General features: G+C 39.4%; 1 protein-coding gene across 2 annotated transcripts; it reads right to left on the bottom strand.

The window, feature by feature from the left end:
- Window positions 1-142: 142 nt before the first annotated feature.
- On the bottom strand, window positions 143-23,419 carry mapk8ip1a (mitogen-activated protein kinase 8 interacting protein 1a). 2 transcript variants are annotated; one of them, XM_029280656.2, is made up of 12 exons: window positions 22,969-23,419; window positions 14,940-15,015; window positions 13,505-14,098; window positions 12,344-12,928; window positions 10,857-11,114; window positions 9,522-9,597; window positions 9,266-9,432; window positions 9,065-9,168; window positions 7,237-7,347; window positions 6,782-6,852; window positions 6,331-6,429; window positions 143-5,084 (listed from the first exon to the last, which is right to left on the bottom strand). In XM_029280656.2, exons 1-12 carry the CDS (start codon window positions 23,038-23,040, stop codon window positions 5,012-5,014), a joined length of 2,286 nt encoding a protein of 761 aa, XP_029136489.2. In that variant the 5' UTR covers window positions 23,041-23,419; the 3' UTR covers window positions 143-5,011. The 2 variants fall into 2 exon arrangements, with proteins under 2 accessions (XP_029136489.2, XP_020506917.3); XM_020651261.3 differs by having other exon boundaries at window positions 12,635-12,928; window positions 22,969-23,417.
- Between the last annotated feature and the right edge of the window lie 424 nt (window positions 23,420-23,843).

Here is a 23,843-nt window from a genome sequence, read left to right as displayed (position 1 = left end):
TTTCTCAAGTTTTCTCCTCCAACAGATTCATGTCAGGCCTTTTAAATCAAATAAATTTCAGAATTATGGATAAAGTCTTGAAAACGTACATTTGATACAAAAAAAGAAGAATATCAGTTGATACCTACAAAAGAACATGGGCTTTCTGTGCATTTGTAAACGTGATTTATTGACAAGAATAACCACCATGGTACTGACACGTCTGTGCATCTTCTGAGCGTTTTCATTTTACAACATTGATATCATGCGGTGTTACACCCAGGTTTTGCTCAAACCTACAGCATACAATAATAACTCCTTTACAACCAAACATACATACATACATAGGTACATACATACAGGATATAGCTATGTTAATGAGTCATGTACAATAGATCCCCTCGGTGTTAGAATCACAAAAGTTGAATTCATAAAAAGGACACTTTCTGGTGGATCAGAACTACTCCCTGTGGTGCACCAGACATGGCTGCCATGAAGATGAACATATGGAGCATACTGTAAAATAGTGAATTCCTCTATTAAATGTTGAAGTCTGCCATCAATCATAGAGCAAACTGAACTTTTCATACTTTGACAATGTAACATTCCCGTTGCAGTAAAATATAATTTAAGATCAATCTAAAATAATGAATGGCAGTGTGTCCAATGTTAAAGGTTCAGCAAATATCAATATCCATACTCTGCATGTCTCTTAGACATTCAGGACCTTTCAACCTTTTGGCTTGTACGATTATCCTTCCTTGGCTACAAAAGCAGTCAGATCATGGGACAAAGATTTTTCCAGAAAAAACTCAGTAAAGACTTTTAATGCTGCTTCAACTAAAAGCAGCTGTAAACCTAATCAACAACTAAAGTCTGAGTCTCACCAAAATGTTGCTTTATAATAACTTAAGATAAATGACGTTCAATAGCAATACTGACCAGTTCTAAAGTAACTATGGGAACAACCAAACATCATTAGACAACTTACTGACTGAGAGACAAGCTCTGTAAACCTGTTCAACCCATAATGGGGCCATATATTAGCTCTATTGAGTGTCATTACAGTATTTCATGTCCATGGCAGCCATCATTGGTGTACTAAGTCCTATCCTTTACATAACTACTCATGAGACTGGCCGTTGTATCCATTTCTGTTCTGTGATTTGGAGATATCTGAATTCAACAGTAAATACTGAGGACAGTCATACTCACTATACACCAGAAAAAAAAATTAGGCACTGTATTTTTTCCAAACATAAAATATGTCATGGTAATTTTCCATTGGCTTTGTCTGCTCAAATCTCCTCATATTCTATAGTTATACTGCTTTTGAGGATGCATTCTGATTGGCCCGAATTCTAAGTCAAAGGACCCTTTTCAAATGATCTCTTGCACATTACTGTAAAGTGCATGGTACAGGTGTGTCCAGTTGCACTTTTGTTGGTGAACAGTGCATAATCTGAGCACAGTGTAAGGCGCAGAGGCATTGCAGATAGTCTATTTAAGTGTGTTAGTACAAAATAGAGGGGTTGTTAACCTGCTACAAAGGCGCATCTTACTATTTAGAAATGTGCCCTTAAAATTGCAGGACAACACTGCACCATTTCCTTTTACACCAGGTTTTTACCGGTCAGATGCTTTCCACTAGCTTAAGACAGCAATGCACCTACAATTAACCTGACCAGACTGTATTGTATAACTGACAATCCCATTGGCATGAGATGGTTTGAAGTAGATTTTCTACTCAGCATTAAAACTTACAACTGCGTTGGTCTGACGACAACAACGGCAAATGAGCTTTACTGTGCACCACTCAGTGGCTGGTATAAAGGCCTAAAGGAGCCTGGAGGGGCCTACAGTTCAAATTCTGGATCTTAAAGCTGCACTAATTAATATTTCAATCTTTTGGGGAAAGTAGGATAAGTTAAAATACTGCACAACAGTATCAGAGCACGCATGGCTGATGTGTTTGGAATATTTGTCCATTTAGACACCAAACACTTTCATTGTTCTGAGTCATGTCTAGATGACCTGGTATTAAATCTGAAGTACTGGAGCTTTTTAGCTGGAAATAGTTGCCTGCTAGTAGAGACAAGGATTGAGGGGTGTATATGTGTGCAGGGAAACCAAGACAATTGTCCAAAAGACATGAAAAAATCTCATTAAAACTGAAGGCAACTGCATTGTTGGACACTTATGCTCTGTAGGGTCGACCACAATAAGCATCCCTGTTAACAAAGTCACATGATCTGTTGAGGTAAAAAAAATATTGATTGGTGCAGCTTTAAGTCTGGAGCTAATGGAGGAAGTGAATGGAAATTGAAATCCTTCTTTGGCCAACTAGGACAGATTTTTGGGTTAGATTTTGTGGATACGGTTTTAAAAGCCAAGTTTCCGTATAAAACATACATACTGTATTAACATCTAATATCAGTGTGTTTTTGTTCATTTGACCATGACTGTGGACCTAGATTTGAGCAGGCAAAACAAAAGAAATGTGAACTTAAGAAAGTGCTGAGGACAGACTCGGACATGACAGCACAGCGATCCATCATCCTCACAGTCTGTTGTTTTGCACACACAGTCACGCACTAAATTGCACAGCGTCATTTGGGCCTGGTTAGTACACAGAGTTAATGGAATCATGTCTTTGCTCAACCAGAGAAACCCTGCATGGAACCACGTGTGGAAGAAAAGGAACATGAAGCAGCAAAAAGAGAAATGAGGCACCTTCACAGCAACTCCAAACGACTCCAGCAGTAGATTGTCAGGGCTTGGGCTTTTAAGATACAGATAAATATACTCTATATAACATTTTTGGAAACATCATTCTGTCCTCATCCGTGCAAAAGAAAAACCAAGCAGGTTAATTGGTTTATAATACATTTCTTCAGAGCGCTGCCTTTTATACTGAAGTGGGAATTGTTTATATTAAGAAGAAGCCCTTTTTAGTAATATATCAAGTATGACGGTAATTTAAAGACAGAAGATTTAGGTTCAAATGCAAGCATTGTCCGATGAGCTTTATCCTATTTTAGAATCCAGTTTAATGAATTAAGCAACCATTTGTTGCTGTTACATAGACAGATTTTTTAAAAAGGTTTTTTATTTTTACAAAGAAGTCTGTGTTGGCTGTGTTCAGACCAAAAGCGAGGCAACTTATCATTTGATTAATGTTATTCTACAAATCACATGCAAAAAATAATAACTGTGTTTTTGACATTATCATGTAAATCATTAAAAATGTGCAATCCAGTGATAGAATCATGTCTTATGATTTCAAAAGAACAGTTAATACAACCTCCAAAATTAGTTAGATTTGTTAACTTGTCCTCTTGCAGAGAAACTGAAAATTGCATGAATTTTTTCTTGATTTTACACATTTGCAATATGATGTAGCATTTTTCTGCATTATTCCTTCTTGATTATTGTAGTTAAATTGCACATAAATCTTTTGATTGTGTTTTTATACCGACATAATTTGCCAGAGTTCTGTTGACATGTGACTAGCTATACTGTATAGGTGTAGTGGTGTAGTTCAACTGCAGCTTCATAGAGATAGATGGACAGAGGTTCTGCAACTGCACACAATGCCAGAGGTTTGTGTTTATCTGTTATCCAGGTAACACGCTGAGTCCAGGGTGATCTAACAGGTGTGATGTGTCTCCTGCTTTCTTGCACTATACCCTATTGTTTATATAGAAGACAGACTCAAAGGACAGAAGAAACACCTAGCTGTGCGAGTGTCACCCAGCTGGGTGAGGGGTTACTGCCCTTTTTGATGTCACAAAGGGAAAATCTCCAAACGGTCTGTTTGAGCACACATTTTCTGAAAAGAGGAGAAAAGACGGAGAGGATGGACTTTTCCCATAATTGGGGGGGTTTGTCGACAGGTGAGAGACACATATTAGTGTTAGAAAAAAAATTGTAAAGTGTATTTTATATGATACGGGATCTCATAGTAAAGTAACGTTAATCCAGACATAGTTTTTTGGGAAGGCGATGAAATGAAAAAGCTGGGTGCCTATAAATAATGTTTTGAAACCAGACACAACAGGGCCTGGTAATTCTGTCATACCAATATAAATAAAAACAAGTCATCCCAAAATGATGAAATACAAATACTGAGGTAAAACTTTGCTTTGCTTTTGGTATGAACACAACTTTCATAAATAACTAAATTTAGCTACAGTTTCTTTCAAAATATGCAAGCCAATTTCCTTGTGGTTCACATATTTACAAGACCTTTGCATATAAATTCACTGGTTTGCACACTGGAATAAATATTCTGAGCTTTTTAGAATTGGTTTTGAACTCGAGCTGCAGAGACAGACACTTGTGCCCTGACATAAAATAAGACTAAACGTTATTGGTGTATTTGTCCATTTAAAATGTAAAAGGGTTTAGCTTACCTCACTGAATGGCTATATTAAAATATTGGTTTACAAATAGTAAAAATATATCATATTTAGACAATAAATTTTGATATTTTGCCATAAATCTTTGATGACATTTTTTGTCCCAGAAGTTGAAATCCTTGTGAATTTAGCGTTCGACCATTATTACCATCTTATTTTTGGAGGAATTATTTTTTTGGTTAATGTTTTATTTCATTGATTAGTTGCCAAACTGACTCTGCAAGCCCAAACACTATGTTCTAAATATTCTGTCAATAAATTACCTCCATCATCCTGAAGGCTATCCCTACTGTTTTACATCAAATACTTACCTGTCAGTAATTTTAGCTCGTAAAATATATCACTATCAAATATTTGCATTTGTTTTTGGGGAGGTCTATGTTACATTTGCTCTCATAGTCAGGAACAGCTTGTTTGATCCTATCCATCCAAAGAGGTTTTTCTATTGTGACACGGCCAAAGGAAGGAGAAGATTGCTGTATCACTGGATGCCACTAAGAAAAGAAATCCACCATGCACGGAGATATATCTGTGATCCAGTTTGTGGTGTAAGACTGGGCTTACATGCACATAGTGAGTATTCAGTACATCGTGTGAGAGGGGGGCAGGTGTTATTCAATGAAGATGTCTTCAGTGGGACAGGAGTAACCGACGTGTTGTTTGTAATACTGCTGGAAGGCCTTCCTGTAGGACAACACAAGAGGGAAACAGAAGATTAGAGGAGATTTTTTTTCTCACAAACCTTAGCCCTAGTTTTACATAAAGGCTAAGAGACAAAAATGTACAAAAAAAGAGGGTAAATGTATCTGATTTAAGCACACCCACGTTTTATAGCCACAGCAGCTGTTGCATTGCTCTCCTTAAAACCAACAGACTCCATTTACAAAACCACTCATTTTACCTTTATTTCTTATTATGTGGCAATGTGCTGATCTACTGCTGACTTGACCAGTACATTTCTTTGTGTTATTGTGCTTTATTCTTGCCAAGCCAAGCTTTAAACAAAATGTTACACATCATAGTATTTGAACATGCAACACACACATAGGCTGAAATACACACACATGCACAAACAGGATCCTATGGACATGCACTAATGGAGAGGTGTCAGAGTGAGGGGGCTGCCCACAGCGAGCACTACTGAGCGCATGGACGTTCGGTGGCTAGCTTAGGGGCACCTCGGCTCATCGCCTTCCCAAAAAACTCAGGAAGTGCTCAGGAAGTGAACTAGCACCTCTCCATCTAAACCAGAGCAATTTCCAGACTTGATCCGTTCCAGTTCACTAAGCAAGTTAAAGCAAGTTGAACTAAGCCACCCCATGATACAAAAAAAGTTTCAAAAATAAATAAAAAATACAATTCAGTAGGCTGTTGACCTGCAGTTTGTGTTGTACAATGAAGAAGTACTTTTTTGTAGTTGTAGTCTGGTGGCATTGCAGAGAGACTTTAATGCCTGTTTCAGATGTTGTGATGTTATCTCAAGCTGCAGTGTGTTGAGCTTTTAGGGGCACTGTACGAACTTCTCAAAAAGAGTCATCAACAGCCAAGAAAGAAGCTGCATCAGCAACAGCTCAGCTGTTTTGGGTTACAATCCCCTCCAATGCAGATATTTCCATGATATGAGTGCCTTCATTTAGTTTGTCCTTTTTAGGGACAAAGTTTTGAGATATCTGTTTCCGAGATCTGTGCCTCAATCCAGACTAAATGGAGGTGAACAGAAGTTTGTTTGATGTGGTTAGAGCTTTAAAAAACTTCAGCATAACTCCCAAAAACGAACAATTTACAGTTTAGGTTAGTTAGTTTAACTACTTTCTAATTAAGATTAAGTCCCATGTTGTCAGTTTTGTGTTTCACTCCTGTGCTACATGGACAGAACGCCCTCAGTCAGAAAATAGGTGATAAATATCTATTACCATGACAAAGGCCTTACCCTACAGACACAGCCAGAGGATACAACGTTGTCTCTGACATCATCACATGACAAGCAAAGCGTTGTTGGTCAGGATGCTTGGTGATGAAACCAAAATACCTGCAACACAATACCAGGGAGAAACACGCGGTTAAGACTTAATACAAAACTTTTTCGAAATAAAACAAGTGCTTAGGAAGAAGCAAGAAGCTTAAATGTGTGTATTTGTCATTAGAAAAAATGCCAGTAAACAATTCATCAAGCTTTACTGGCATGAATGCAACAAAGAGAACATTGCTAAAGCATCAAATAGAAAATACAAAAACAATAGCAGCAATTATAGTATATAAATGAAACTAATATTAATGGATGATGTCATGATGCAAATTGTAACAATCAGATATTCAAGCATTTTGGAATTTCTTAATAGGCAAATATATTGAATTAAAAACTCTTCAGTAGTTCCACTCACTTGCTGTGTTTTGGGTGACAGCCACAGAAGGAGATGTTCTTCAACTGGAAGAAATGGAAACACTGGTCCCCCTGTGATAGAGATAAATAATCAAAGTTATAATCCTTCAAGTCTTTAGCTGGTGTTTGTTTGTCTGCTAACATCATGTCATAAGTTAAGCAAGTAGTATTCATAGTTTACATGAGGTGTTTTGAGACCAAACAGGTGAAGAGGAACTATCCACTAAGAAGTGTCCTGAGAACTACACACTCTGAAGCGGGAACTAAAAAGGTTTTAATTAATCGGGTTCTAGGAACTATCAGAAAATGCCCATTATAATCACTTTTTGAGTTACTTCTGACCAACTCACTAAACATTTTGATTACCTGCTGTAGCATTTTAGCCATACTGTATATGAAAGGATTTGACACTTAAAAGGAAGGAGTAACATAGTAGTTATAGTAGTGCACTCTCACCCTGTGCGCGGAGTGACACTGGTCCTGGACGGTGATCTTTACACCCTTCACATTGACCTCCAGCACACAGTTTGGAGGAGGCTGACCTGTGGACCGCCTGTTACACGCCACCTGTTCACACAAATGATCAGAGAATCAGTCAGTCACATAACTGGAGTAGTCTGTAGTGTTTGGAAGTAGTTCAAACAAGCTGCTGTCTGACCATTTTGTAATCAAAAATAGTGTTCATAGTGTTACTTGTAGCTGGAGTAAAAGTAGGCCATTGTAGATGAGGTAATTGAGCACTATATTTGAGGGACTACTTTACTCAAGAAACTGAAAATGATTTTTTTCTTATTCAAATGCTGGGAGAGTGTCACAAAAGGAAGTACAACCATCTTGTAGAAATACACTAGCATTTTAAGAAAGCTATTTTACTTCTTTTAAATATATTTTATTTGTTGGCCTGTTTTGCCTTTATTAGGAAGGACAGCTGAAGAGAGACAGGAAATGTAGGGGAAGACATGTAGCCAAGGGCAGAAGTTGGGTTTGACCAGCAGCCACTGTGAGGAGGACTACAGCCTCTGTACATGTGGCGCGCAACACAACCACTAGCCTATCCACTTTTAGTTACTGGACTTTAACCTCTCCACCACATTAAGAGGCAGAGAGGGTCCATCAGAGCTCACCATCTTACTCTGCCCTGAGCCCGGTGATTATCATTTCACCACAGAGATTCATAAAATTCCATCTTATTCAACTAAGTGCTTCAAGTTGATAGTAAAATGTAGAACGTGAAGTGAACAAAGTGTGTCCATTATACTTTGAGCTTAAGTAGCCAGCTCTGTGCTTTAATGTCCTTATGCAGGATTAAGAGCCAGTGAAGGATTTTGAGAAAACACAGTGTTGAGCTGAAACAGGCACAGCTCTCTTCTAACTTACAACTCTAAGCATATATTGGTCCTGTGTTGGAAGTAAAGTAAGTACGTTTCTAGTAAAATGTTAGCGTGTTCAGAAGCTAATTAAGACATTTTATTAACAGAAAAAACACAAGAGCAAACATGTGGTTCTATAAAAGTAAGACAAAAAGACTGAGAATGTTTCCCATTTGATGTGTTTAAGGAAATGTAATTTGGAAATGGGGTTGCATATAACAATTTCAATTTGTAAACTGAAAATAACTAAGAGAATACATTGCCTAAACAAAACAAAAAGTAACTAAAAGGCATAAGTATGCATACAGAAAATCAGGCACCATCAGTATTTACAGCAGAGGCCCCATTCAAGAGAATGTCTCAACTTATGTACAAAAATGTTTATTTCAGGGAACAAATTGACATTTGACCCCTCAAAAACCTTTAGTTCATGTAAACTTTTTGGCCCTGATTGAAAGAACATCCTTCGAGGCATTCTTGAGATATCTTAATATCTGACAATCTGATAATGGGGCAGTCAGACAAATGGGCTTACATCTGGGCTGATAGACTATTTAAAAATGTAATGCCTTTGGCTATCACTTTCAGTGACATCAGTGACATAACAAAACATAGACTGATGTTGTGCAATAACCTGCTGTTGTAACACTTTGCAGGGCGGTGAGGTGGGGGGCAAAAGCAGCAGACTTTACAAAACTATGAAAATTTCAAGCTGCAAATTCTAATAATCAATGTACAGTAAATCAGCTAGCTTATGGTAGCTACTGCTGCTTTGCAACACTATCGGACATATTTATCATTCAATCCTTATTATGAAACATATTTGAAATGGTCATGCATCCTGCTTAACCTGCAATCAGTACAGGAGGTTTAAGACACGATAAGTCACCAAATAGTTTTCTGTATGGACGTACCTTGTGCATTGCAGCACACAGCACGTCGTTGCCTGTATGGATGGGGACCTGAACTGAACCGAGGAATCTCACCATGAACTGCTCTGTCCAACCATCTCTTTGGACTGTGAGAAGGAAGGAGAATAAACATGTTTATAAAATGATGTTGATGATGGTGGTAATAATCTGTTTCTACAGACCAGTTTTTTTTTTTCTATGTACCTTGGTCACTATCTTTGGACACCTTGACAGCGTAGAAGGCAGGGAATATTCCAGTAGCTCCAGTCCTCATGTTGTAACCCTGACACCACAGGTCCTCACATTGATTCAACACCAACACGGGGTCATCTGTCTCTAGGTGAAGCTCATCGGCATGACGAGGGACAAACCTGAAAATCGGCATAAGAAAGTACACTTAACTTTGAATTTAGTTTATTTGGACAAGACACTATTCCTTTTGGAATGTTTATTTGTTTACCGGTAGGCAGCTCTGTGGCTCTGCTCTCTCTCCACTCCATCCAAAACACAGGAGAACATGCCGAATGATGCAGCCCCTGCAAGACACAGCATTGATTTTGTTCTAACAATAAACACAACAAAACAACTCATCCAAGTGTATGTGTCACATTTATTCCTTTATGAAAAAAACAGTAAAGTAGTCAAATTCTGACTGACTTAGTAATGGTTATGGTCTACGGGTGGTTATTGAAAAATTCGTAATTACATTATAATAGCCTTTCTTACTTCCTCCGTAGACAAGAATTAATGTAATTCAAACAAACTCTATGCATTTAAACATTGTCTTAATCACAGGAACTACATTCATTATGTCCTGAGATTGAAAAACCGACAAGGCAATAGCATGAGGCCTGCTGAGCCACTGTCCATTTTGACTAGTTTTAGTTTCTTGTGTTTCTTTTGTATTAAACATAACTATTTCTGCCCTCCAAGATATGCATGGGAGGAGATAATGCCTGTTACCTAATCAGTATACTAAAGGAGAATGCATCCCTACTGAGCTAAATTCATTCAAAACAGCCACATGCATACGGCCGGAAAAAAACATGTCCAATGGTAACTCTATTTGATTATCAGGGTGTTTGTTCTTCTTAAGGCAGGTGCTAGGTAGCTAATAGCTAGTTTCCATTAGATAACACAAGACGTAAACAGTGTCTCATTTTGGGGATAACATCTTTTGGTGGACTCAGTCTATGAAGGACCCAGCCTTGGCAGCCTGTGTGAACTGCTCAGGTTGAACTAAAATGTAATGATCTGGTCTATGGAAGATTCTCGTTTCCATCACCAGCTGTCACTGCCCTTACCTTTGTGGTTCTAAGTGCTGACCCTGTTGCAACCTTGACAGCTCCAGAACTAGCCGATCAAAATACCCTGATTAATCTGACCAACCAATTCATATAGAAATGTAGATTTATGAAGAGCAGAACACTGTCTTAATCTTCACAAATGAGCTAACAAACTTCAGAGCTTTTGATGCTTTGATATGTCATCGGTTTTCAAATTAACATATAATTTGAAGTAATGTTTAATTAGCGAGTAAAATCAAAATTCTGCAACGATATAAAGATATACATAGAGGTAATGTAAGAACTTGCACCCTCCCTACCTATTAACCTAAACAATGTGATGTTTTGTTTTTTGATTGGCCATTCTTTTAACTTTAGTTTCTTATCTTTTCTCTTTACGATCTGTACAGTACAAAAATGGAAGATGTAAACTGTTGATCAGAACGTCTAAAATAACTACTTTAATGGGTTAGCTGATCGTTGATAAAAACTCTGACTCTTTTGTTTACCTGTGGCACTGTAATTGCTGCCTTTGTTAGTAAATAGGTTGAGGAATTTCCTACTCCTGGAAGCTTCGGCTCTTCCTCCATTAGACTCTTCTTCCTCTGAGGTTATGGTCGATATGACTTTGGATTGCTTGCAGATTCTAGCCACAACTTCCCTCCTTCTCTTCACCTCCTCCTCCCTCCTCCTCTGCATATCTTCTTCCCTCCTCTTTTTGGACTCCTCCTCCTCAAGTCTCTGCTTTTCCTCCTCTTTTCTCCTTTCTTTAAGCATAGAAGAAGAAAAGATTAAACTTAAAGCAACATAAATCAACAACCAGGTCAACCAGGTTTGATTTCTATATCTACACAGTCATCTAGATCAATGTTATCTGTTTAGTGGTGTTCCACAAGGCATAGTATTGGGTCCTCTACTAGTTCCCTTTTTTACCCTATGTTTTGACTTTTTAAAAAAAAATACAAATGCATTATTGCTTACTAAAAATATTAATCAAGAAAATGCCTGTTTAAACACCGGCAGCATCTGTGAAAACAAGCAATAGTTGCGGTTGGACTCAATCTAATAGAGATACAAACAGCTTCCAGGCCAACAGTTTGTCTATTTCCTCCCCCAAAGTGAAGTTCTCTCCTGTGCATTACTAATTATATTTGAAGTTTAATTTGTCATTGTTCAACTTTTTCTTTATTGTTTGCCCATATAGTTGCCATCAATAACAATTCACAGAGACAGAGAAACACTACTTTATTTTCATTTACTCTCTCATGAGGATCACCCACTGTTGGTTTGAGGGATGCCTGTGATTTTGACATGGTTTTCAATCTCATTTCTATACCCAGTTTATAATACCAACAAAAAACTGTGAAGGCATGGGCTTTATATCAATGGGCCACAGGCTCCCTACACTGTTTTCCAAAGATAGACTTTGCTTGGACAGGCAAGCAAGGTGTGTTTGCCAACCATTTTTCATTTCTACCTTTCTAAGAAGGAAAACAAAAAACAGCCTGAAAATCATTCAATAAGATAATAATGAATTGCATAATTCATACATAGGGTGAGACGTCCTCTGGTACATCCCTTCCGTAGATTCATCAATTAAGCTGTGACCTATCATGTCAACTAAAGACAAACTTATGCTTGTGTTTGAAAAACTTGTTCTTGGTGCTGATGTCATTCCTCATCAGGTTTCCATTATTTTGATACACTGTGTCATTAAACAACTTCAACCACAAACTACTAGTCCATGGACTAGTACTGGCCGTAGCCCATTTTGAGCAAGCCTTCGAGCAAGCACTCAGAACTGTAACTTTCTGCCCTTTAACTCTATGATAAGAGTCTGAGAATCGGAGACTAACCTCAGTTGTTCTGGTTTAGGAAAATCAACATAGTGAAAAAGCAATCTTTACGAAGAAGTTAAACCACTTTCGTTACAACACACTACTGCTTTGTGGCAGAATTGGGCTCATCCTTCTAAGAAATCAATCTGTGTCATTACCTTCCTGCCTCGCTTCCTCTCTCCTCCTCCTCTCCTCCTTATACTCCGGGTCTTCCTCCTCATTGGCTGACTGATAGACTGTCTCTGCATCGCTGTCATCATTGTGCTCGTTGTAACCGTGCAAGCAGTCCTTGAGGCTGACCAGCTCCAATTGAGCATGTTCATCGACCACCAGAGTGTATTTAACAGAGTCATAATTTAAACCCGCTGAAGCTTCACTCTTTGGTACAGTCTGAGCACCCGCACACTCTTCCTTTGTGACAAGGTTGGTACGATGCACCTCAGACTTACCATCACCTCTTCCTCTCCCTGTGATAACCTCTGACTTTTTACAGCCCATCTCTCTGTTTTTGTTGCCGTCAAGGCAGCAGGTCGGACCATTCTGGATGTTCATGCAGGTAGTCGGATCTCCTTCCCCCTCTTCCTCAGTGATGTCAGGGTTGGCTCGGTGGGACAGAGACGGATTCAGGGGCCCTGGTGGGGGGCCCTCAGTGTCTGAGCTGAGGGACATTCTGTTTGAGCCTCCCTCACTGCTGGACCGGGAGAGAACAAGGGGATTGTCCTGAGTCCTGTCATGGTTTTGGCCTAGGAAAACAAAATTGGACAGATAGGGATAAGAATTATTTTTATTATTATTAATTAAAGGTATTCAGGGGTAAAAATCTGGATTCATCTAATAAAATGGGAATAGTTTGGAACTTTGGATCTATACCCTGGTTTAAATCATTTTATTGCATGACATAGATATATTACACTGAAAACATGTCCATGGAGAAGATTCTAAACACTTTTTTTTTTACAGGACTTCTTGTCATTTTGAATAGTTTTGTATTCAGCCCTCAAATGTCATTCTTTAATCAGCTTTGTGTCAGGTACCAGGCATAAAAAACACAGATTTACAGACCTCCTAATGAACATAGCTGTTGTAACAGCATATTATTTGGTTATAAACTGCTTATTTGGCTCTGTGTCTCGTGGTGTGTAAAGAGGCAGTTGTTTGTTCAAACATTTTTCTCAGCAATTTAAAAATGAAATCTTATGACAGTGATGAGTTTTGACAAAAATATGCTTACATGTAATATGCTGATTTGACCACTGTTGGAAGCTACTTTGAAAGCAACCCAACTCTGCTCTCTACCAGCTCTATGGGTGGTTCATTACCTTGGTCTTGGGTCTTCTCCTGATTTCTTGGTGCTACAGGTGTACGTGGGACCACCATGGCGGGCAGATAAACTTCCTGGTTACACAGAATGTTATTCAGCTTGAATCCCGCTCCTTTATTACCCCCTTTAGCACCTACTTTTCCTTTCCCATCAACCCCCTTGTTTTTCAGTCCATTGGTTTCTTTTGACCTCTGATGTCCATTCTTCTCCTTCTCTTTCCCCCTGGACTCCTCACACAGTCTTCCTCCTCTTTTCTCTTCCTTCCCCACTGTCACCCCGTCCTTCCCCCTGATGTCCCCAAGGGTCCTCTCTCTCATCGCTGTCGTTGCTCTTCCTACTGTTTTGCCTCTTCCTCCTCCTCCTCCTGCTGCTTTCCTCTGACTCCTTGGTGTGCTGGAGGGATTTGTGTGTGTGGCTCTGAGCCCCTGTTTTTCCTGCGGCCGAGTGCGTGCGTCTGCAGCGGCAGCAGCTGTCTGAGTGTTGGTTTTTCCATTAGCTCCATTGGCAGTGGGGGGTTTTGGGGCTGGGCGCCGCGTGCTGCGTCGGACTTTGTCCTCTGGTTTTTGTTGGCTATCAGGTGGTATGAGGTCTCCTTTACACACAAGAAATGAAACAATAATTTCAGATTAAGTGTTAGGCAACCAGATGTAAGAGTAGGGATTATCAAAGTAGCCCAAAAGTAAGCAGTTTATCTTTGATGAGTTACAGGAACAGAGAAAAAAAATCCATGCTAGATGATATTCAAGTAATTCAAGAACATTTGTACATAATTCTCAAGAATCTGCCTTACACCCCCACTTTTATATTTTATAACATGCAATTAAATGGTGTTTCCTGTTATCTTGTCCCCTTTTAAATATTTTGGAATCTTTATCTCTGGTAGGTCTGAAACTTTTTGGAACATCCCCAGTAGATTCCTACAGCCAGCAAAAACAATGGGCTTAAATGGCTGCAGCTTATCATTGGGTGCTCGTGCACATGATCGAAGTAGGACGGACAAAAGTGCTTGTTTTTGCCAAAAAACAAGATTTTGTTAGGATCAAATAGGCTATATAAAAGTGGAGGAATACCCCATTCAAATTAATAGAACCGATTTAATGAGCCATTCTCAGTTTTACTGTACCAGTCGTGTGTACTTAGACTTGCATGGCTTAATCTTTCAGACAATATACTGGCAGGATCAACCAGGTAGCCCGGAACATGGTCACCGGCGACGGGGACGTCCACCTAGTAGCGCTGGGTCGAATTCATGAGGGAAAGGGTTTTTTTAACAGCAATGTGTGAGTGAAGAAGCAACCTTTTGTGACTATTTGTGCTAAATGTATTTCAAACAGAAAATGTGTACTATAGAAATCCCATCATTACTTCCCTGCCCAGTGTTCCATCTTTTGTTTGTTTGTTGTTGTTTTTTTGTATACATTTTATGTCCATACCTGTTATGTGTGGGGAGGAGGAGTGGGAGTCCTTCCAGCTGTCCTTCTTTCCAAAAGAGTTGTTGTTAATGCAGTCCTGGATGTTGAAGAGACAGAAAAGCAGCATAAAACTCAATTCAACACACCAACACACACACACACACACACACACACACACACACACACACACACACACACACACACACACACACACACACACACACACACACAGAGGAGGTTTTGTTAGCCAGCACACAAGTGTGTACTGAGAGCCAGACCTACCCTTCTTGTGCCATCTTGGGTGCACACAAAAGCCTCTCTAGTTTGACGCTAAAGGTGGTCTAGATATTATTTTCTTTCACTCCAGGATTAAAACTATCAAATGATGAGAAACTTATGGGGTGCAAAGATCAGTCTTTTATAGATTGTGTCCACGTCATGTTGTGCAACATGTCCGATGTGTCCTTGGGCAAGACACTCAACCCTTCATTGCTCCCGCTACTTCGTTGACGGTGTATGAATGGATTAATGTTGTACTCACTGATTTACATCGCTTTGGCTAAAAGCGTCTGCTAAGTGAATTGTAACATTGTAACGTTGTAACATATATCTAATGTAGAGTCCTTGCCCTTACACTGCTGCAGGATGAAGGTCTGCAAACGTACAGAAAGCATTTTCGATGTGGCTGGGTCAATAATGCATGCTTATTGAGAAGTGAAGGGCAAGAAATTCAGCATCAAAGCATAGCTACTGTAGGTGAGTGCTAAATAGCTAACATTAACTAGTTAACCTTACCTAACGATAGTATCAGAATCATTGTCAGCTTTCACTTTCAGGCAGTGTTCTAGGGCAGTGATGTTAGAAAACGGGCACTGATATTTTACTCAACTTAAATTATATTTTATGGCAGGATTGGGCAGAGTCTGTTATTTTGTTCCCTCCTGGATGTTGTTGTTAGTTCGCAAAAGACAAAATAACAGAAACATTCACTAGATAAAAAAAAAACCCCGATATAAGTATATAAGGGAATAATATAAAAAAATGTATCCTAATATTATTGTTAATATCAGTATCATCCTCACTCTCATGACATCATTGCCAGGAAAAGGAGGGAACATCAACCAGGAAGTGTACAACAGACCAGCCTAAACGTCAGGAGAACCACACGTCATGCTGACTCACACGTCATGCTGACTCACTTGCTGACATCCCATCATGCATCTGGATTCTCTAATGCACACTTTTTCTGTTCTGTGAGGATGGTTACTCAGCATGTATCTGTGTGTGTGTGTGTGCGTTTAGATCAAAGTATTTCTCTCTCTCTATGTGAAACAGATCCCTTTCTCTTAAAAACAGCAACAGACTGATCTGATATTTCAATGGCGTACTTAAATCTAAAGGAAACACTTTTACTATCAACTAAATCCATGTCGAAGAGAACAAACCGCTGGCTGTTTTTCTCTCATGTTTACACTCAGAGGGGGGAGCTCAAAATGTCATGATGTCTAACTGCTGTGTTCTACGTTGCCTATCGTTGTTGGGAATCACATCACTATGGTTTTGGGTTGGCTGAGGCTCATTGTAGAGCCAGTTGGCATTTTGATCCTCAGCTTCAGCTTTTACATGTCAAAATATTCTTCGCCAAGTAACTGAAACCTAAATTGCTCCTGCGGTTGAATGTGTATGGATTGGATTAGTTAATACTGATGGGCTCTTATTACAGCAGCCTCCTTATCAGTGTATGAATGTGTGCATGGATGAATGTGATTTAGAGTCAAAGTGCTTTGAGTGGTCAGAAGACTGAAGCACTATATAAGTACTGTCTATTTACCATTTAACATTTCATGGCTTCCCAATTCTGCTCTTTCCATTGTCTTATCACAGGGAACATAGGAGCGTCATTCTCTCATTTAAACAACATTAATAAAGCATGAGTAAATTTAATAAAATAGTCCAAATTTCTTACGATTTGGAAATCTGTAAGAGTAACCACTATAGGCTTGTGTCTGACAACAATTAACACAACTCAGAGTTATTTTAAAGTATGGCTGAAAAGTGTCACCGTCTCAGCTAGGCCCTAATTAACTAGAAATATTTCACATACTTGGCATCCAAAAAACTTAAATTAGTCTTTATATTACAAATGAACAAATATCACAATTTTCAATGATAACGTGAATGCTGGAAAGTTTTATAAAATAACATCTGTATGATCACAGGGAAGACATTTTAGTTTTTCTTGAGTCGTTTCCTCTTTCACTTTCTTGTGAGTCGGATAGGGATCTGATCCAAAGTTGTATTGATTTGTTGTTTGGCATATGCTACACACACTTACAAAACTGACAGAATAGTTTTGCTCACAAACAAACAAGCAAACCACACTGAAAAAAAAAATATCTTCGATTGCATATTCACAACAGTAAATACATATTCAGGCCCTCGTCCTGCTCTATGTCATGTCTCACGTTGGTGTTTGAAGATAAAACGATGACGAACAAATATGTGATAAGTCAGATTGATTGTGTTTCTTTGATCCCTGTTTCGACTCCTATGCTAAGCTAAGCTAACTGGCTACTACCTGTCGTTTAATATTTAGTATACAGGACACATTTTTCCATGACTCCTCTTGAAAATTATCTTGTATTACATCATTCATATATATCTTTTGTATTATTTGTTTAAGTCTCCTGACTGTAGGAATACTGCTGTTCACAACTTTTCTGACAAAAATTTGGCAATAAACCTGATTCTGATACAGCTTCTTCTGCAAGAAAACATTTAATTTAGTCTTGTATCAGTCAATACTATAAGCTTCTCAATAAATAGTTATGAATGTTAGGGCTAGACTGAATTTTGTTTTTAACCACAAGCCAGCTTCCTGCTAATAACCTCCTTTAAGGGTTATCTCTCACCTTCAAAACCAACAGAGGATTTCTCTTTGACGGGAGACAGACCCGAGCAGGTAAGATATAAAAACATGTCATCAGCCCTGTCACGAAACCAGACTCCATACAGTCTAAGTGTACCTAAAATTACTTTCAGACAGACATTAGAGATCAATATGGCTGCCTCTGATGCTAAATCAACAACCTCCTCCCTCAAACAGAGGCAGAAAACAATGTAGGGGAAGCCAGACTTCACCTTGAGGCAAAAGAGTGCTGCTTGATCTTTTGTTTCAAAATGGTCCCTCTTCTGCAACTTAGACTTGTTCTGAGCAGGTGTAGAATCCACCTCCTCATCCTCTAGGCGAGCCGTAAACTCCCCTGTCTGACTGCAGTGTTTAGGGAGCACATGTCTTAAAGTATCATGCCAATTAGGTATTTCACAGATCTTTCAAATTCACATTCCCTCTTTTCAGCCCGTCTATGTTTGCTCATAATGTGTCTAAAGCAAAGGAAAGTCAGTGCACCAGCTCAGTTCTCAGATTACAGTGCATGAATGCACCATTGCCCTGATGAGTCTGCATATACAGCTGCTACTATACAGAGATAGGAGAATTATGCAAAGAATAGAGATGGGCGTCTAATATATTCTCACTAATCTACTCTCCCTTTTCATTGCTTAACAAATGAAACATATAGCCACTGATGTCTTCAAAACAAGTAACAATATAGCAGATTGATGCATGCTGTACAACTGTTTAAAGAAGTCTTTTTAAATAAACATTTCAAGATGTCTTCTGATGTATTTTGAATGTCGGTAATGAGAGACAGAATTGGATCAGCGGTAGAGTCGGTCGTCTCTCAACGGGAAGGTCGGGGATCCCCAAGCTCCCCAAGTGGTTCTGGCTTCTTCATCTGCGACGTGTGAATGTGTATGAAACGATAAAGCGGCATAGTTTATCGTCTAATAAGCAACTTGAGAGGTGTCCATGGATTCAGGGCAATAAGGAAGCCACATTCACACCTCCAGATGTATACACAAAGTCATTATTTGGTTGATTGCATCCCCAAGAGCCTGTTCTTCTGCTTCTGGTGAGTCTCAGTTTCGCTCTAAATAGAAGCTTCACACTGCCTTAAAGCAGCTATATGCGCTAAAAAAAAAGTCTTGGGATTTACTTGCAATTAATGGGTCTTTAATGTTGTTAAAATAACATCATCATGATACAGAATTGTAAAAAGTAAAAAAAAAAAAAATCCAATCTTTGTCAGGTCTGTTCTTAGAGGGATAATAAATCAACTTTTCAAAATGCTTGTTTGTTGAATGGAGGTCAGATCTATCATTACTGATGCTTCACAGGAAGTTGGAAACCTACACACTGATTGAGTATCAAGCAGATTTGTCACTCAAGTTGACATTTTTAAATCTTTGGATTATAACCTGCGCCTGAATGCTGACATCCGTTTAGGGATAAATATATCGCCGTCAGATTACCACTAATGGGGACCAAAATTACATTACAGTGGATTGCATCTGCTGCTCTCCACATGGCTGTGTTTCCCACACACACCAAAGCCTGCTGATATGTAATTGGTCATTACTACTCGGACTACAAACAGAAACCAGAACACCTCTCATACACAAATCCAGTCTTCCAGATGCAGTTTCCACATTTCTATGTAGAGATTGAAAGGTTATAAAATCTGCCTGCCCTCATGTTTACAGCCTAACAAATAAACAAATCAAGACAATTCATTTCACGTCTATCCTTTCATATGAGCCCATGTAGTCAGTGACATGTAGTTACTTAAGTTTGAACATTATCATGCATGTTGCTTATATCTGTTGGAACAGATGTATTGAGCAACCCAAAGAGCAGAACCTATTAACACCTTGAAGCCACCTCCCTAACACGTGCTAATTTTAGAACTAACAATTAGGTGATTAATTCACTGCTAAGAGTCAATCACTACACAAATGCACACACACACAAACACACACACACACACACACACACATACAAACATACAGACACACACATGCACGCACGCACGCACGAACACACACATGTGCACAGGACTGAGTAAGCAGCAGGGCTTACATGTTAAGTGAGAGTGAGTGTTATCTGGTCTAGTCTAATCCAGCTCCTGTGGTGAGTCCAGCTGTCAGGCAGGAGAGTCTGCTGAGGACACAGTTTACAGCTGACTGATGATCAACACACTGCACGTTTGATGTGTTTGACATGACGACCTGATCAATACTCCACTGGCTGATCATGGACTCATACTTTTTATTGACTTTTTTTTCCATTATGTAAACTCTTCACGTATAAATTGCTGTAAGTATTTGATATTAGGGAAAGTATTAGCATTGGATTTAAACAATTAATATAAAGCATTCTTTTTCATGCAGTTTGCCTTCCTTATACTGGTCATAGTAAAGTATACTATCTGCATATGTCCTGCATTACTGTAACTGCAACTGGAGAATTTAGGAAATCATCATCATGTGCAAGACCAATTTCTGGATGTTCTTAAAAAAAAAAAAAAATCAAATAAATGTAATAAAGTTTAATAAATACAAAAAAGATACATTAACTATTTTTACAACACCCCAGATTCACCAAGACAAATACAAACCAATTAAAGTGCATTTCTGATTAAACATTCTGGTAATACTTTCAATAAAGGTCAATATTCACCATTAACTAGTTACTTATTAGCATGCTAATTAGGCATACTGGCTGCTTATTGTTAATATTCATTATTAAGTAGTGTAGTCATTATTAGGTGCTTATTAGTACTGTAATCTACATCACCATAATAGGCCATAACTAAGAGTTTGCCCTCAATACCCTCCTAATTCCTCTTATTGATAATCAGTTAGGACATTTTTTCTACATGAATTATGAAGTTAATATGCATTTGCTTACTTCGACCTTATAAGGGTCATACAAAGCAAAGCATAGAATCACGTACAACCTTTAAAGTTCAAGTATTCATGATGGGCTTAGTGCAAAACCCATTTTGAGTCAAGTAAAAGTATCCCACATGATTAAATGAGAAACCCTTTGAAGCAGCATATACCTAGCAGCCTCTATATGTTCCCTTAATCCTCTGAGACCAGGTCCACAGCTCTTACAGTGCTGCTGCATTAAAGCAAGCAGGGCCGGTATGCAGCTTGTGAAGGATTGAATTGAAGACACAATAACCTTCTATATCTGCCTGTCAGCACATCGTCACTCTATTTCAGGCTGGAGAGGATCATTGAGTGTTGAATGAACCTGTACTGATAACATCTATATAGGAGACGTTCACATTACATCCTTTAGGTACACTATTTCTCTAAGGACAGTGTTGGATATTATCAACAATGCAACAAGCTGACATCTTGTTAGATTTTAGAAGTTGAATGTTGGGAAGATTTCAAAGAAGATATCATGGTTGAGTTAGGAGGGCATGATAATTCAGTTTCCTGATCGAGTTAAGCTGAATGAGTTAATAATATAATGGTGATCTACCCCTCTGTATATCCTTGCATTTGAAGAGTCATTTTAACACGTTAAATTCCATCTGCCAAATTCTTTATCCAATCTTTATCAGGACAGTTTCCTCCCAGCCCCATATAAAATCTTTAGCAATAAGACGGGGGAGCCGATGTGTGAACACAGTGGGTATTATTTATGAAAATGCATGCAAGTGTGGACATTGTAATAAGGTTTATATCATGTGACCAGTGCATGACGGTTTGATCTTTGTGCACGTAATGAAACTGCTACACACTGTTTTCTGCTCTCCAGTATGTTCTTCTCCACTCTTTTCTTTATCCTTTGAATACGTACACTTACATGTAGCATTGATAAAAGGGCAAAAACTGTCATCACGCAATAGGACTCTGTTGATCTATGCGCCATTTTGGATTTGTGTTAACACTACACTCTGACATCTGCAGCATCCTTTTTACGTCATGTCCTGCATCTTTAGACAACAATATTTAAGCGACACAAGAAAGAAAAGATCCATTTTCATATGGGTCATTCCTGTTACGTTGTCAGACACTACAGATACAAACCTGAGCCTGTTGGTTACAGTTACAGGTCGGCTACTGTTGTGTTCTTTGAACAGACAGCAAACAATTATGATGCAGCATGTGTTCTGCATGATGAAGGAATCTCCTGGCCTGATTTGGACTTGTACATTTGACCAAATTTAACCACCTAAATGACATCACAACAACTGTGGTTAAAAGATGCTCCATTGGAACTCTGACATCTGTGTGTTGAGTTATTTAGCTGTAACTGAAGGGAGACCCTGGATATGGTGCTCTGATCTGATCTGCACTGACACAGTCAAAAGGATGCAACTCATTTAAAGGGATACACCAGGAAAACAGTACTGCTGCTACTACTGCTTGATCCCTCAAGAAAGCACTCATTACTGAACACCCCTCCAGGAGCAAAGGCTAGCTACACCGCTGTATCATCTGGACTTGTTATGATAGAAATGTTCCTCTAGACTTGACATTTTATGATCCTGCTCTTCTATTTTTTACCAGAAGACACAGCTACAGATGACCTATATTAACCATACTTGTATGTATTTAACAAAATGGCAGACTGCCTCAGAGGATCTTGTTATAAAAGCCCAACCAGGCTCAATTTCCCCACCAGTAAATATGAGCTGTCAAGGCGTCCTTGAAGAAGTCAAACTGCTCACCTATTGTGGGTCTGCTGCATGATACATGATACAGATTGACTTATGAGTATGAATGTCCTAAAAATAGGTATGTGCCCTGAATATATTCCACATATCGGGGAGAGAAAATGTGCCTTTATCGAGTCAGAGCTAATTATACAGATATAAACGTACCATTCTCACAACTGACCCACTGCCAAGACTCACACACACCCAAGAGCATTCACAAACACAGAGACACGACTGGCCAACGCTGTCTCATTCCGAAGACAGCATCCTCCTGGAAATACACACACACACACACACACACACACACACTTAACACACAGTAACCCATTTATTCAGCCTGATGTCACTGCTGCTTAACACAGCATCCACCCCTCCTCACACACATAGACACGTATACAGACACACACACACACACACACACACGTACACACTGATTTGAAAAACAAGGATCCTCCCAGCCTCCCTACCTGGGTGCCGGCTTGTGGCAGTTGAGGGAACAGAGCCAGGGTGGTCGGCCTCTTTGGTCGATATTTATCCATGACAGCACAGGTTTGAGCCCCCTCTAACAGGTGATAGCTTCCTCCCTCCCTCCTCCTCTTCCTCCTCCTTTATTAAGCCCGGTTCGGCGCTCCACAGCTCGGACAAGGCCTCCCCCACCCTCCTCTATCTCCCTCTCTCTTACCCCTTCTTCCTGCTCAGTCTCCTCAGCATCGATCAGCTCTAAGCACCCAGCCCCAGGACACACCCCTCAAACTCACTCCTCGCCTTATTATTGGCTGGCCACAGTGTCACATCATCATCATCACCATCATCTTCCTGGCAGGAGCAGAGTGGAGCAGAGAGAGGAGGAGAGGAGAGACGAGAGAGGGAGAGAGAGAGAGAGAGAGAGAGGGAGAAGGGTGGTGTTGAATGGAGGCTGTTAGTGTTGAGCGTAGGATTGACAGAGCGAGGCAGGCAGGGAGGGAGGAGAGAGAAGCAGATGCAGGCAGGAAGAGAGAGGGGGGAGGAGGAAGTGAGGATCAACCAATCAGAGGAAGGCATGACATCATCAGCTCATCTGCCTGTGGCGTTTCAAGGCTAATAAACAGTGAGTGTGCCTGTGTGGTGTGTGTGCGTTTGTGTAACCTCGTCAAATAAGATTAGACTGTAACAGAGATCCCATGGAGAGACAAAGACCAAAGACCAGCCAGTAAACCTATCAAGTAGTCATCTAGTCAGCCAGCAGAGGACCCAGAAAACCAGCCATTTAACTGTTTAGACACTGACTGACCAGTGAGCTAGTAAGGCATCCAGTGAGCCAAAGAACCAGACAAGTCAGAAAGTCAGTAAATCAATTGTAGTC

Source organism: Labrus bergylta, chromosome 7 (genome assembly GCF_963930695.1).
Source record: "Labrus bergylta chromosome 7, fLabBer1.1, whole genome shotgun sequence".
Taxonomy (NCBI): domain Eukaryota; kingdom Metazoa; phylum Chordata; class Actinopteri; order Labriformes; family Labridae; genus Labrus; species Labrus bergylta.
The sequence above is the reverse complement of the archived record's forward strand: the minus strand, read 5'-3'. Positions and strand labels throughout refer to the sequence as shown.

Excerpts from the sequence above, each read along its gene's own strand:
- mapk8ip1a (XM_029280656.2), bottom strand. The coding sequence starts at position 23,040 with ATGGATAAATATCGACCAAAGAGGCCGACCACCCTGGCTCTGTTCCCT. Across the intron at positions 15,016-22,968 it reads TGCCACAAGCCGGCACCCAG|GACTGCATTAACAACAACTC; the intron begins GTAGGGAGGCTG and ends TTCAACATCCAG. Across the intron at positions 9,598-10,856 it reads CAGCAATTACAGTGCCACAG|GGGCTGCATCATTCGGCATG; the intron begins GTAAACAAAAGA and ends TGTGTCTTGCAG.